Raw genomic sequence first — 14,540 nt, 5'->3', positions numbered from 1 at the left:
TCCTCCCAAAATAAGCACCAATTCATTGCAAGCGTAACCACGCAGTTCTTCCAATCTTTTTTCCCTGGCTTCCCTTTCTTACTTTTCAGAAACGCAAATGTTCCCAACCTTACTTTAAATATATCTGGTTTTACAGCAAAAATAGGATGGCATAATGCACAACAAATAAATAAAAAAAGAGCAAGTTAACTTTGGCTGTGAAACACTAATAGTTCCACCACTGATTTAAGAGGCCTTCTCTGGCTTTAAGTAGTGAAAGTTTAGGCTTCTAACTATTGAGCAGATAGAGCTGGGACTATTCATGGCAGGCCATGGAGAGTTTACCTCTACAGTACTTTTAATCTCACCACGGACATATTAAGTATGCTGAGGAAGTTTCATGTTCCTATATATGACACACCTTATTAGCTAGAAAGTTTACACTATGCTGTCATCAAGAGAAATTTTAATAACGTCCTTTCACAAGCAAACCAGAAATTCAAGTAAACTAGGATTCTCTTATTTGTTTAGTGTTTATCCCCACCCAATTAAATAAAAAAACCCTATAAATAATAATCTGAAGCCTACAAAACCACAAATACAGTGCAAAACAAAAGATGTGAAATCATACTGAAACCACACTGAAATATAAGTTTTTGGCCCTAACATATGCTGTACAGTAAGAAATGTTTCATTTAGGAGTGCTGCAATTCCAAATGGAGAAATTCACACAAATACATCATGAGACTGCAAGAGTTCAAATGACTTCTGGGCACCTTGAAAAAAAAATAAATAAAATTTCCCTACATTCAAATTTAGCTGCATGATCCATTCTAAAAACAACAGAAATTTTACAGCTAAGTGGTAACTTGTAACTTTGAATTTAAAAACAACAGTCAAACTGCAGTTCAAGAAAGGCAGCATTGTATTTTTTAATGGAATAAAAGAAAACATCAGATTTCACTTACTGGTTTACATTCCTCTGTAAAATTTATTTAAATGGTAGACAACATATAGTAATCATACAAAACTTTACAAAATTTGACACTTTCCAAAGAATAACTGAAAGCTAAAAATATTGTGAGTCTAGCAATACTCACTATGTGCCTCACTGCTCTCCTCACAATAGTGGCATCACAGCAGCACAACACCAATTATGCCTCAAAAAAAAATGTTTGGGGCTGACTTCATATATCCTTGAACTGCACATGGCACAACTCTGGTCCTGCTACTGGGTTCTATGAGAAATCTTCATCTAGATGAGAGAATTGTCTCCGAATCTCTGGCGTAAGACTTATACCCAAAGCAGAAAAGGAAAACAACATTCTGCATTAAAAAAAAAAAACAACTTTAAGAATAATAAATTTTAAAAGGGAATTACAACCACAGCATCAAGCAAAAGCTGAAAGAAGGTACTTCACATCTCTGTTAGAATGCCTGGCAATGAAAAGAATGATTATTAAAAACCTCTTCTTATAAACAATTCCTAGTTTTGCCTACAGTCTCAATTTCTGATATTACCTACTTCCCCCAAGATGTTTCACTGCCCAAGGGTGAGCATGGGCACCAGAAGGAAAATCATCCTAGTTCCAGGCCAAACACTAACAGTACAGGCCACAATAAATATCTAAAAATATGATCTGAAGTCAGTGTTAACTGCTGAGCTTTTATTCTTTTCCCATACAAATAATTTGCTCTAGTAATCATGAACAAGTAGCTCACAAAGATCAGCAAGGTAATCTGCCCAGACATATCTCCAAGTCAGGGACTGGAATTGTTATGAAAAACAAAGACACATTTCAAAGGTGTTATTTGAAAAGCATCAAGACTAATAACTATTCATATGGGATAGAAGAAAATAATGATGAGAATATTGTTCAAGAACCATGTAATGTTTTGGGGCACATCATGAGTTACAGTAATTATATTCAAAAACATTTGCCCCCTTCTGGGAATGGTACGGAACAGCTTAGTCCAAATGTACTAATACAGACAGCAGAATCTGGTGATAACTTCAGCTAAAGTGATCAAAGAAAGAAAAAAGGACTTCCTTGAAAGTTTAGCTCAAAGACACATATCTAGATACATAATTAAGATGAAAAAGATATAAGAGAATATTGCTAGTCACACAGTCCTAAGATGTTTCTTTTACATGGCAAGCTAAGCTTCACTAGCTAGCTCCATGTCTACCAGTGTTCAGCTCCATGAGATTATTCCCATTTACCTATGATCATTCTTCTTTCTTGGAGTAACTAACTACTTCAGGAATTTATAAAGCATTTCTAGAAAGACACACAAACATTGTTGATGACTGACAACCAGTGAACATCCTCTGAAAGCCAGTATCAGAGTTCTGATTGATATGAGGTCAAGTCAAAACAGCAGAACAACTCAGTCACCAGGGCCATTCTTTGTGTTAGAGCAGAAAGTTAGGAATTATCTGATCAACAGAGGGGTTGTTAAGTGACCAGAGCAACACTTGGCACTCTTTCATACATCTAAGGAACAGGATTTTGAAGTGCAAGTGGAAAATAAAAATTAGGTAAGCAGCGTATCAGGAATACATTAAGTTCATACCATTTGTATGTATGGTTTCTGCCAGCCACATTTTGTTTTCTGTTTAGTGTTAAAGCTGAAAAATTCATATAAAGACCTGAAGAAGGAAGTTTGTAACATTTCTAGAATGGCAGTTTATGCTATAGCCATTAAACCTATGAAATTCAACTAGAGCTAAACAACACTTACTTGATACTGAACTTCAGTGAACCTGGAACAAAGAAGCATGTTCCACACAAAGGAGATACAAAACTAAAGCTTCAGCACTCCAGAGACACAAAAATAATCATATTTTTTAAAAAGCAGCTTGGGAGAACGTTATCAGTAAATCCAAATTTCACTATGTCAATCTTGGTGCTCTTAATTTGATGCGCTCAGGTAAACTAAAAAAAAGGTGCTACCAAGAGGTGACTGGGTTCAGTTTATCTAACACTCATGCAAGTATAAAGAGTTAAACAAAAATAAGCAATGAAACAACATCACTGCAATCAAGATTATTTCTAAATGTACAGACAAACAAGGGCTCTCACCTTCCTTTTCTGGGGCCCACCAATTAATCTTCCCCCCAGACTTTGATTTTTAATACCATTGAAGCACTGTGAAAAGGAACACGCACATTAGCTGTCTTTTTTTTTTTCCAGTTCTACTTTGGTCATGGCTGATTTCAGCCATCCAGAGTAACAACAGCAACTTCCATGAAGTAGCTAGATATAAAACATTTTCCTTGGGTCAAGGAAGCAACTGGACATCATGTCTTGCCTTTACACACCAGCTCAAGGAAAGGGAAGAAGGGGGAGGGAGCACAGGGTGTGGATATTAAGAAGGGGAAAAAAAAAAAAACAAAAAAAAAAACAAAACTAAATTCAAAGTTCAAATATTGACTGCCTCTTACCCCAGTTCAGTCACCTATGTTAAAGAAGTCCTTTGGTAGCTTCCTCTAGATGACAGAAATGGCAATTTTCTTGCAAAAGAAAAAATCTGACCTAATTCTATTTAAGGAAACCTACCTCCACCTCATCACATGCAATAAAAGAAATTTGATGGTACCTTCCTTCTGCTACAGACAACATAAAATGTTCCACATTTGCAGAGTAAACTTGAGGACAGTTATGTGGATTGATGTGGCACACAGATTGACATGAAAGAAAGGCTGTTCAGTACTGAGTGAGCACTAATGAGGAACATCAGGATTTTCTCCTTGCGTCTTTTCAGAGATGTTTTTGAATGCAGACACTACAAGATCTTTCTCTGCAGGTAGAGCTTTCTAATATACTCCTTTTCCTTCAAAACATTTTACAACTAAATGGAAGAATGATGGACTAAACTCTCGTTATTCCATCTAAAGCCAAAGGATTGACAAACAACTAGACAGTAATAGGACATCTTTTTACACTACTAAGCTGTATTACAGGAACAAAATAATAATAATAACAATAATGATAATAATAATAATAAAAAAGAAACAAAAAAACCCCAACCAAACAAAAAAAAAAGGAAAAAAAAAAAGCAAAAAAAAAAAAGGAAAAAAAAAAAACACCACCAAGAGTCACTTTTCTACTTCAAAATTAGTAATTGCTTGTATTCAGAAAAAGTTCTGAGAAAACTACACTGGCAAAGCTAGGGGAAGGATGATGATCTACATACCTAGACAGGAACAAGTAGATATCCATAAGTCACTTTGTCAAGACAAAGGCCACACCTTTAAAATTATTTTTAAGACACTACTTTAGAGACTGATTTTGAAGCAATTTTCACCCACTGCCTAAACAGGTTTTGTAGTGACAATTTCCTTAATAATTTTAATTCAAAAGACCATATTTTTTGCCAAGTAGAAAATTAATCATACTTCTATATTTGAAAGTTTCAATAATCTGCAGCTGTCTTATCTATAAAGCATGGTGAAACAAAAGGTTCACGTTCATCTAGCTGAATTTAGCAGTTTTAACAAAATTTTAATAGAATTTTTTACAGAAACTAGATTTTCACAGAAATTTTAACACCTCAGTAGCATTAGAATTAGTACCCAAACCCCACTTTGTTTTTACATTCAGTAACAGCAATGTTTTTTAGAGAGAGATGGAACTTTCAAGAAGATTTTCCTTTTAACAACCAGTTTGCAAGAGGTTATTATTTCACTAAACAACTCAGCAATGTCACCAGATGACTGGCAAATACACATGCAGCTAAGAGCTAGGACTCATCAGTGGACAATCTGTTGACTTTCTCCTTTCACCATTGAATTTCACAGCTCCTGAGCGAACACAGAGATGTGATAATCAATGTCTTAACTGAGGTGACTCCTTTCCATTTACAGGATCTGTACATTTGACTGTTGATTATAGACAAGCTTTGGCAGGTTCCTGTGGCAAACAAGCTTGGAGTTAGTTCAGTCCCGCCTTCAGAAAGGAGACTCATGAAGGACAAAAAGATTTAAATAAAAATGGAGAGGGGGAGGAAAAAAAGACCAAGAATATTAAAGCTACAAAGGCATTCAGTAAAACCCGTCAGTCTCTAATAAAAAGAGCAAAATTCTTATTTTTAAGTTTGCTACCCCCTGTGTACAGTCGATTCTGCTGCTCATGAGTCACTTCTACGAAAGTTACATACATTCAAAGCTCAGTATATTATTGCCTAAGCCATTTGTGACCCCACACTGCAGATTGCTACTCAGAGGAGCAGACACTACAGTTTAAGTAAAAACTTGGTTGTTGGAGGGCACAAAAGCACAAGAGCTCTCTTCGATAGCTTAGATGCAGAGGTAATGCCGAATGAAAGCAGTGGACACAAACAAATGAATCGTAGCTTCAGGCTGGAGTAATATCAGGTGCATCTCTACACCCCGAGGGCTCAACTCCTACACTTCTTAAGTCCCTCCCCCTGAAACAACCTCCTGCAGTTTCACTTAGAGATCAGGCAGAGAACAGGTCCTTCTCGCAGCAGTGACAGCTACAGCTCACCAACAGGCATCGCCTTGAAGGTTTCAGACACCGATGTATCTGGTAAGTACATTTCTATACAGCATTTTTTTCAAATAAAGTGTGTTCATATTAACATCTAACAAGTAGATCAGAGGTGTTCCTTTTTCAGCTGTCTGGCAAGCCTGGGTTACTCCGAGCAGGTGCATTTACTGCACCGGCTTCAGCTTTCAGCAGAAAGTTTCAACAGGAGAGGGAAATATTTTAGCTTGAGAGAAATCTAACCCTTGCAAGTTTATACAATAATTAACTCTTGTTGGTGAAAAGTGTTTTAAGCACCTTTTTTTCATAAAGGAAGTTAATGTATTATATTGAAGTATGACAAAAAGCTGTATTGCTTAAAGTTGCTGTTTAGTCTGCCAAATGTTCTGCATATAGTAGTGTAGGGTTAATCTGAAAAGCTTGTATGAAAATCAGGTACTCCAGTCTGGATTTATTTTTTTTCCAGTTTCTGAGAATTCAGCACAGAAAATTGTTTTGAGCTATCCTCTTTCTGGTCAACTAAAGTGTATTAAGACACTGAATTATTAACATAATATTTAGAAATATCTTTATTTCTTATCCTCGGTGCCTAACACTGTCCCTAGCCTGTTTCTGGAGCTCCTCTCACACGCACACACGCACGCACTCAGAGCCAGGCTCGCTCCACACCAGCACAGTCCTCCCTGGTCCATACCTTCCACACATGCTTCCTTCCTTCCCAGTCCTCACCAACCCACTCCTCTCACCCATGTTTCCTCCTAATTAACAAACAGTTGCGTTAAAATTTATCTTTCAGTTTAAAGGAACTGGAAGTTTAGAAGGGAGTGGTAGTTAATCACTGGAAAATCTCAGCTAGAATAAAACTCACAAATCTTGTTCTTGCAACACTCTAGGTAGGTGACAATGGCATGTCCTTGAGTTATGCAATAATGCCACATCACAATATTTTAATTATAGCATGTCCTTCAAAATGTTCCACCCTAGTGAGTACTCCTGGTCAGAGAGATCAACATCACCAAAAGGATACTGCAATAATAATGGAGTGTGCATGACAAACTGTTACGTAGTTTGCTAAAGCAGTGTCCTAAAAAGAAGTATAATTACCATCCCTGCTTGTAATAAAAGACATTTTGAAATTTCCTCTTTGATCAACTGGGCATCTTCAACAATTTAGACTACTTAAAAACTTAAAAAACAACATGCACACCTATATATGTACATACATCTAAGTGCATGTATGCATGTGTATAAATACGTATGTGCATATATGAGTGTATATACTTAGACCCACGTACACTTTTGTTTAGATTCTTACACACACACACAAAATATTAAAAATATTCTTGTTTTATGAACTTGCCAACATGTTAAAGGCAAGGAGGCAGCAATAACACACTTTTAAAAATGGGAGGCAAGCTTGAAGCTATCAGTCTCAGGTTGGAAAGGGTGACAGATTGGACAGGCGTCAGGAGATAGATTGTTGACAAGAAACAAACAGCTAAGAGGACTTCAAGTTTAACCAACATTATCTGAATAACCTGTTTTCAATAAAAATAGTACGACTACATTTCAACATTATGAAGAGAAAATTATAATAATATGTAACTATCTGCATTTTTAAAATCAGGTATACAGGAAATAAAATCTCAAGCTAAAAAAAAAAATAAATTCCATGTATCATCCTGCTACTGAAGATTTTTTTCCCCATTTTTAAAGGATATCATAAGTTACAGCATTCAAGTTTAAGGAAAAAGCAACTAGTTATTTTGAGTTTTCCTTCTAATATTAAATTTTAATTTTGGTAGCACAAAACATACGTTGTGCAACTGTAACTAATATTATTTATATAGAGACAGGTTTAATTAGTTGCACCTATTTTAAACCATTAACATCTTTTCCAGCTATATGTGTGGGAACAAATAATTTTAATTTTTTTTAATTATGAAATATGTACCTCTGCCAGATCCTCCTGTGTTTTAGTTAAGAGATTGAAGGAGGAATTATCCTTCTTGTCTGGGTTTAGAAGTATTTTATTACTGGCTTTTTTAAACCATGAGAAAAAAATCTGGATTAAATAGTGAAAGAGAGAAGAACATTCATCTGGCTGACACTAGCCTGAGTTTACGAATGGGTAAACACCCTTTAAAATAAGCTGCACCTCTCCAGTCAGAGCAGCAGGTTTCGGGAGTGCTACTGTCTGCAGGCTGAGCATGCCATCAAAACAAATTGAACAAAAAAAAAAGCTGTTGTAATTCTCTGCCGCTGTACCCTTGGCAAAGAAGCTCCAAAGCTCTAAATTTCTAACATTAAACCTGCAACAATGCATTTTATCTTATTAAGAAACAATAGTTAATACTCCGTTGAACAGGAATAACTTGAATCAAAGTTAAATACCAAGTACAAAGTCAGGGTGGGGGGGAACAGGACACACAGGAATTTTCATTATTAAGCAAAGGAAAGCTAGCAGAACAAGAAAATCTAATTAACATCTCTTTATTATAAGTGCTGCACCTGAATGCAAATTCGGACTGTTATCATAAATGGCTCAACTAATAAGGCAATGGAGTTTTGACAACAATATCTTTTTTTTCAAGAATAATTAGCACAAGTACTTCCAAGAAGATATAAAGAACAACAGGTACAAACTGACTTGACCGAGTCCATTGCAAGCTGTCCACATTAGATATGCATCATTAGTCAAAAATAAATGCAACAAGCTCATTTAAGGCAGAAATAAAAGAACAGTTCCCTGTCTGGAGCTCCCCTCCTATGCCTCAATATTTTTAAAAAAATTATTAATGTAAAAGCATTATTCTTAATCTTTCAAAGGAATTCTGACTTGTCGTCATTTAAAATATTTTTAAATGGTATGTCTTTAAAATTTATTAAACTACCATTTTAAGCAGACTTCAATAAGACTTTAAGATGCCTCTGTATAAATCAATTTTTCACTGTTACAGTATCCCCCTAAAACCACCAAAAAAAGCTTTGCTAAAACCTGAAATATAAAAATCTACTTCTCTACACAGTCCTTTTTCTTTAGGCTCTCACACGTTTATTCATTTGTTAATTTTAAGAAAAACCTTGGTTGTTTTTTCTACTTACAAAGCAGCTTTGCATTTTTCAGAGTGCCTTCACAATTACTATTTTAACAAAATCAGTATTTCTATGACATCAAAAACAACATTTAATACAATTTGCTAGAATTACTATACCTGATGAAACAAGCAGCAATTCTGTAGCTTTGCCTTCAGTTTTCGTAATGTGTTGCATGTCATTGTCTATTAAATAATCTCTGATTTAAGAAATGGAAAACATCTCTAGTTTAACTAAAATCTCACAGCATGTAATTAGCAGCAATTCTTTTCATAAGCTTAGTATTTTAATACTACTAACTCAAGACTTCTGTGTAAAAAGCTTTTTTTTAAAAAAAAAATTTAAAAAAATCGAGCTATCTAGTCACTCTTCCAATTAGTATTCCTGTAGTTTCGGGTAACACAATAGATACAGTACGTGGTTTTGCAACAGTCATCATTTTGATAATGATGCTTATAGTGCATGATGAAATCATCAGTTTTTAGATCTCTGCCATAACACATCCTATAAAATCATGAGAACTTGACTCTGAGAGTTTCTCACGCCTTCAGAATCAGTGAACATAATGGAACAAGCTGATACAAGCCCTCCTGACTTATCTGGTGAGCAAATCATTAGGCTGTATAAAGTATCCACAACCTTAGTTTTTCCGAAGAAAGACAGATAGATCACTCCTCTGTAAATCAATTACTGTCAGACACTTTTTACGTGAATTAATACTCTTGTGTGTCTGTGTCAACTATATCTAAGGTGCTACACAGAAAAAGAAGGTGGAATGTGTTTATCAAGCAGAAGATTCTATTAGTCAGATATTGCAGTACTCGTTTCTCTTAATTGAATTAGGAAGAGGAAGAATTAGGAATTAGGAAGAATTGGTGTGGTTTTATCCTTCGAGAGATTGGCCACTTTTGAGGTATCCATTGAGATTAGGCTGTTAGGAAATGCCATGCCAGTTAAAAGAGGGGGTTGGTCAGTCTCTCAAAGAGCCAAGTCAGCTCCCTAAGTGCAACCAATCCACTCCACCCGCATTTCACCCAAGCAGGAAATTCCCTCCTCTCTCTCTCCAACCGGCTGGACAGGCTTGCCCCATATCCAGCTGCTGCCAGGACCTGCCTCTTCTCATCCTACCCACCTCCACTTCTCTCAACAGCTCCACCTAGATTTCTCCTTCCATCTACTGAAGGATTGTTCCTTCAGTTTTCAAAGAAAACTCCTTCAAGCCGGTAGCAGTGGCAGGGAGAGGAGCACCGCTGAACATCAGTCTTAAAAGCCGGTAGCAGTGGCAGGTAGAGTAGCACTGCTGAACATCAGGCCACTTCTCTGACTATGTTTAGAGGTGCAGAAGGATGTCAGAAGTCTAACACATGTCTCTCTCAAGTCTGGCATCTGGCATGTTTGTTTTGTTTAAAAACACCCCACAACACACTGTATGTAATATGAGGGGGAATATAGTTAACAGAATGTATTACTTTCCATTTCACCCGATGTTCCACTACAGCTAATTTTGAACTTTGTGTTACAGTTCCTGCACTACCAGTTGCAAAAGAGTTGTTTTCCGGCACCCCCTCTTCCCTGAGACACCACAGGAGTCGGCTTCCTCTCTTCACCTGGGAAGAAGGATTCTAGAAACCTGAAAAACTGGAAACATCAAGAGGCTAAAACGGAGGAAAGCTAACCACAAGAAGGTTTTTGTAAAGAACCATTATATTTAATTGTTTCAAGCAGAAAAGAAAAATGAGTCTCCTCAAAGAACGTAAACCAAAGAAGCCTCATTACATCCCAAGACCACCAGGAAAGCCATTTAAGTACAAGTGCTTTCAGTGCCCTTTTACTTGCAATGAGAAGTCCCATCTTTTTAACCATATGAAGTATGGCCTCTGCAAAAACTCAATTACTTTAGTATCAGAGCAGGATCGTGTTATCAAGTGCCCAAAGACCAGTTCCTTGGAGCCCAAACAGATCAATCAGCTTGACTCTACAGTCAAACCAAGTTCTTCCAAATCTGTCACAAACGGACTGTCAAATCTCGATTCAAAGCCTCAATATCCTTTTGGAAAAGAAGATGCCAAGGAAAATGTTGAATTACAAAACCAGGCAACAAACACAGCAATTCAAGGACAGAAACCTGTGATTCAGAAGGAGATAACCCCCGCCAGCACTACGACAGAAAGCACTCTCAGCATGCAGCCCCTTTTGGACAGCATCGTGAGGCCCTCGGCTTTCGTTCCTGTAGGAGAACACAGAGATAGTAAAGGCCCAGAAACCAGCGACGTATCTGAAATTATATCACTCTCTAACAAAAGTTCCCCTTTTCACACAAAGTCTGCGTTTCATGCACCAGGTCACCCATGGAAAGCAGGTTCTCCTTTCCTCCCAGAGTTTCCACATAAAGTTGCTCCCACGAAAGGTTTTGGTTCCATTTCACCTTACATGCAGCCGATGATTCCTGAGTACCCGCCCCATTTCTATGAACACAGGCTGGCTATCTACACACCTTACTTGCTCCCAGGTAATTCAGAGTGTGAAAGCTCTGCTCTGTCTGTCTATGGCACACAAGATCAGAGACCCTTTCTTCCCCATCCTGGGCCACTTCCAAAACCTATAAATCCGTCAGCATATGAACACTATCGATTGTTCCAACAGTATCATTCCACTCCTCCGATACCATATGGATTTTGTAGGCCAACAGACCCTCCATTTTACAGATTTTCACATGTAGCTGGTATTAACAGGGAACAAAATTCTCATCTAATGGAAGAAACTACCCTGCTATATCCAGCTTCTTTAAGCCCATCCCAACAATACCCTCTAAGTTCACATAAAAAACAAGCAGATTATGAAAAAGAAATGACACTGTTGCATGCCAAAAGTCATTCCAAAGATGACCAAAATGAAAGAGAGAATGCTAAAATGAGCCCTCTCGCAGGGAGCGCAGCAACAGGCTCCCCTGGCAGACCCAGCCCAACCAACTTCACTCAGACAAGCCACACGTGCGAGGGCTTATTTGACCTCTCTAACAAGTCATCTTCCACATCGCTTGGCAAGTATGATCAACCAGAAGAAAACTTCACAGCTTTCAGACCTGTGAGAAAAAGCACTGACCAAACAACTCTACTTCAAAGCATGCAGACACAGCAGGATAGAGGAGATTCACCTACCAGGTAAAATAATAAAATCACTTTGCAAATTCTTGTCTTGTTTACGAGGGACACGCAGAGATAGATGGACACATTTTGTGCAATGTCCCTAAGATATACTTACAGTTACAACGCTGAGATAATTTGTTCTGTATTAACTGTGCAGAACACAGCACAAATCCCACTTGCTGCAGTGAGCATACCACTCATTCTCCTTGGGTGCATCAGATATTTCCAATACCATTACTGTGTCTGTGTATTTCAGAAACTACCTCATAACAATTACAGCAATGTGGTTGGTGAAAGGGGCTCAGGGGAGTTACAGATGCAACAAAATTGTCAGATTCTAGCCAGATTTTTTTTTCCCTTCTTCCTGCCCACTTCCTGAGCCCAAACTTAAAAGAGAGCTGATAGTGAATTCTCTTCTCTCTTCATTTCTTTCAGCATTAACGTCACTGATGAAGATTCACATACGCAGAACGAATGCCATAACAATGAAGGTTCACTATCCAACACGGAAGAAGACACAGGGATAGTTCCCCTTAATCTTTCAAAAAAGGCTGACACAAACACAGGACCTAATCATGAGCACATGTACAAAACCACATCCAAAACAGAGATTCAGAACTTTCTAGAACTGCAAGACATGCCTCTGAACCTCTCAGTAAAAGATTCCTGTAACACAGTCAGCCTGAAAACATCATTCCAGAGTCCACCTCACGATAATGGTGGTGCTGCTTCTCCAAACACCGAAAATGAAACCTCTGGAGCAGATGGATGTAACCCCAAGAATCCTATTAACAGTGCCTGCGACAAATCTTCTTTCCCAGCTCCCGGTAATGAAGCTCAAGACTTAAGAATAATGGACAGCTGTGATGAACAGAAACAAACAGCAGCTGTAGCTCTCTGTCAGCTGGCTGCCTACAGCCCGAGCACAGTCAGAATGGACAGTGAAGGGCAGAGTCCTCAGGACAGTAATGCTTCCTGTACAGAAGCCTCTCTTAACTCTTCTGATACCCAGGATACTCCGTGCAATCAAAAAGTGAAAGGACAAAAAAGGACAAATCAAAAAGAATCAGCAAAATCCCAGCAAGGCACCAAAAGAGTCCGGCCAAATGACTGTAGCAGAGTCTTCACTTTAAGAAAGAGAACAAGAGTATCTTAATGCTTCCATTTCCAACGAGTTTCTGGTCATAGAAGCTAGTTACCAGCAACATGAGAAAATTCCTACAAACCGTCTCTTACGTGGTTTGGTCCATGACCATGTAAATAATGTTCATAATTTTATATTAATATTTTTAAGTAACTGAACTTTCCCTTGTATGAGCTCAGATTTTGATGAGTGAATTTTTGCATTCATTACTAAAGCCAAAGCACATTAGATTAATCTTTAACGGTTTTTGCAATTTTATTAATGTAAAATAACTTTTACAACTTCTTTTCTTAAAAGATGTTTAAGCTTTAGAAAAAAATATTGTTCAATAACATACTGTCATAGTCTTTTTCAGGCTTAATTTCATTTAATGGGGTTTTTTTTGGTCTTTTTTTCTTTGGAAAACTTTTTATTTCACTGTGCAGTAGTTTAAATAAGCTTAGATTAAACCTGGCTACGTAGAATTTACTGTAAAATCTGTTTTGTGTATGAATGCACTTTGCCATTGTGCTGTAATACAAAACAACAGACCAAATTTTGTTACTCAGAGGCAGACGCCAGTTTAAGCAAACGGATCCAAACCTTGTATAAGCAAAGCTTTTCTTATGTTGACTAGGAATAAGATTCAAGTTAAACCAAAGAAAGCCTGCACCAAAATGCAGTTTATGTTCACCTTTAACTGAACCACTCTGAAAACAATACTGAAATTCTGAAGATCTAAACAATTTAGGCATCTAATCCTCTGAGGTTAAACAGATACTGGGCAACCTTCAACCTCCAAGCCTAAAAGGTTATTTATATAATTTATTTTCACCTGAGGCAAACTCTCCTGGGGAAGGTCTTATTTCAGTATACATGTATCACTAATGACCAGTTTCAATGTGCTTCTACAGACATCCTAAAACTCGTTTCTGCTTCTTTAACTGTGTATATAAACTTGCAATTTTTCAAATAAATCTGTGGCCTGTACTTAAAATATATGGAAAGTCATTAATGAACAGAAATACATTCACTACACTATCTGTAACACAGATCTTGAAGAAAAACTAGCAAAGAAGTTGCTAGCTAATTTTTCAATTTACAGGTCGCACTTGGCATGGAGTACCGATCAGCTATAAAAAAGGAGCTTCCTTCAGTGATGGAAGCTGATTATACAGATGAATCCATCCCTACTTTACCTCCAGATGACAAACCTCAGAATTCCCTCTGCCTTAAAGCTGTTGTACAGCTTATCCAAGCTTCCTCTAAAGTTTAAGTAAAATAAGGCTGTTCCACTGTCTAAGCACCCCATGTAAATTGGCAGAGAATCAAAGAACAACTCAGACTGGGTATTATTCACTTAAAGCTGTGGGTACACATTTCTCCTTGATTCGTTATTCAGACAAGAGACATCCTCACCTACCTAAACATTAATAGACAGTCTAAAACTGTAAAGAACCAGAGCTGCATTCAATGCAATGTAGAGTTCCCAGAATTTTTTTTTCTAATTTTCTGTGCTCAGCCAGAGCTTTGTAAGAAGTTTATCATTAAACAGTATATTGCAGGAGTTAAATTTCTGAGCTAAGAAACAAAAAAGAGTAACAACATTGACCTTTAATCTTCACAGAGAAAAGCTTCTGCCAGATTATCGAAAGATAAGAATATCAATCTGAGTTTCAACAA

General features: G+C 37.3%; 2 protein-coding genes across 2 annotated transcripts in view; one reads left to right on the top strand and one right to left on the bottom strand.

The window, feature by feature from the left end:
• The window catches only part of TBCD (tubulin folding cofactor D), a 116,758-nt gene that overhangs the window by 71,223 nt on the left and 30,995 nt on the right, over positions 1-14,540 (bottom strand). The window lies entirely within an intron of this gene.
• Positions 10,323-12,890, top strand: ZNF750 (zinc finger protein 750). The gene is made up of 2 exons (XM_008938809.1): positions 10,323-11,749; positions 12,170-12,890. The coding sequence occupies exons 1-2, from the start codon at positions 10,323-10,325 to the stop codon at positions 12,888-12,890; spliced, it is 2,148 nt and encodes a 715-aa protein (XP_008937057.1).

Source organism: Merops nubicus, unplaced genomic scaffold (genome assembly GCF_000691845.1).
Source record: "Merops nubicus isolate BGI_N331 unplaced genomic scaffold, ASM69184v1 scaffold18734, whole genome shotgun sequence".
NCBI lineage: Eukaryota > Metazoa > Chordata > Aves > Coraciiformes > Meropidae > Merops > Merops nubicus.
The sequence above is the reverse complement of the archived record's forward strand: the minus strand, read 5'-3'. Positions and strand labels throughout refer to the sequence as shown.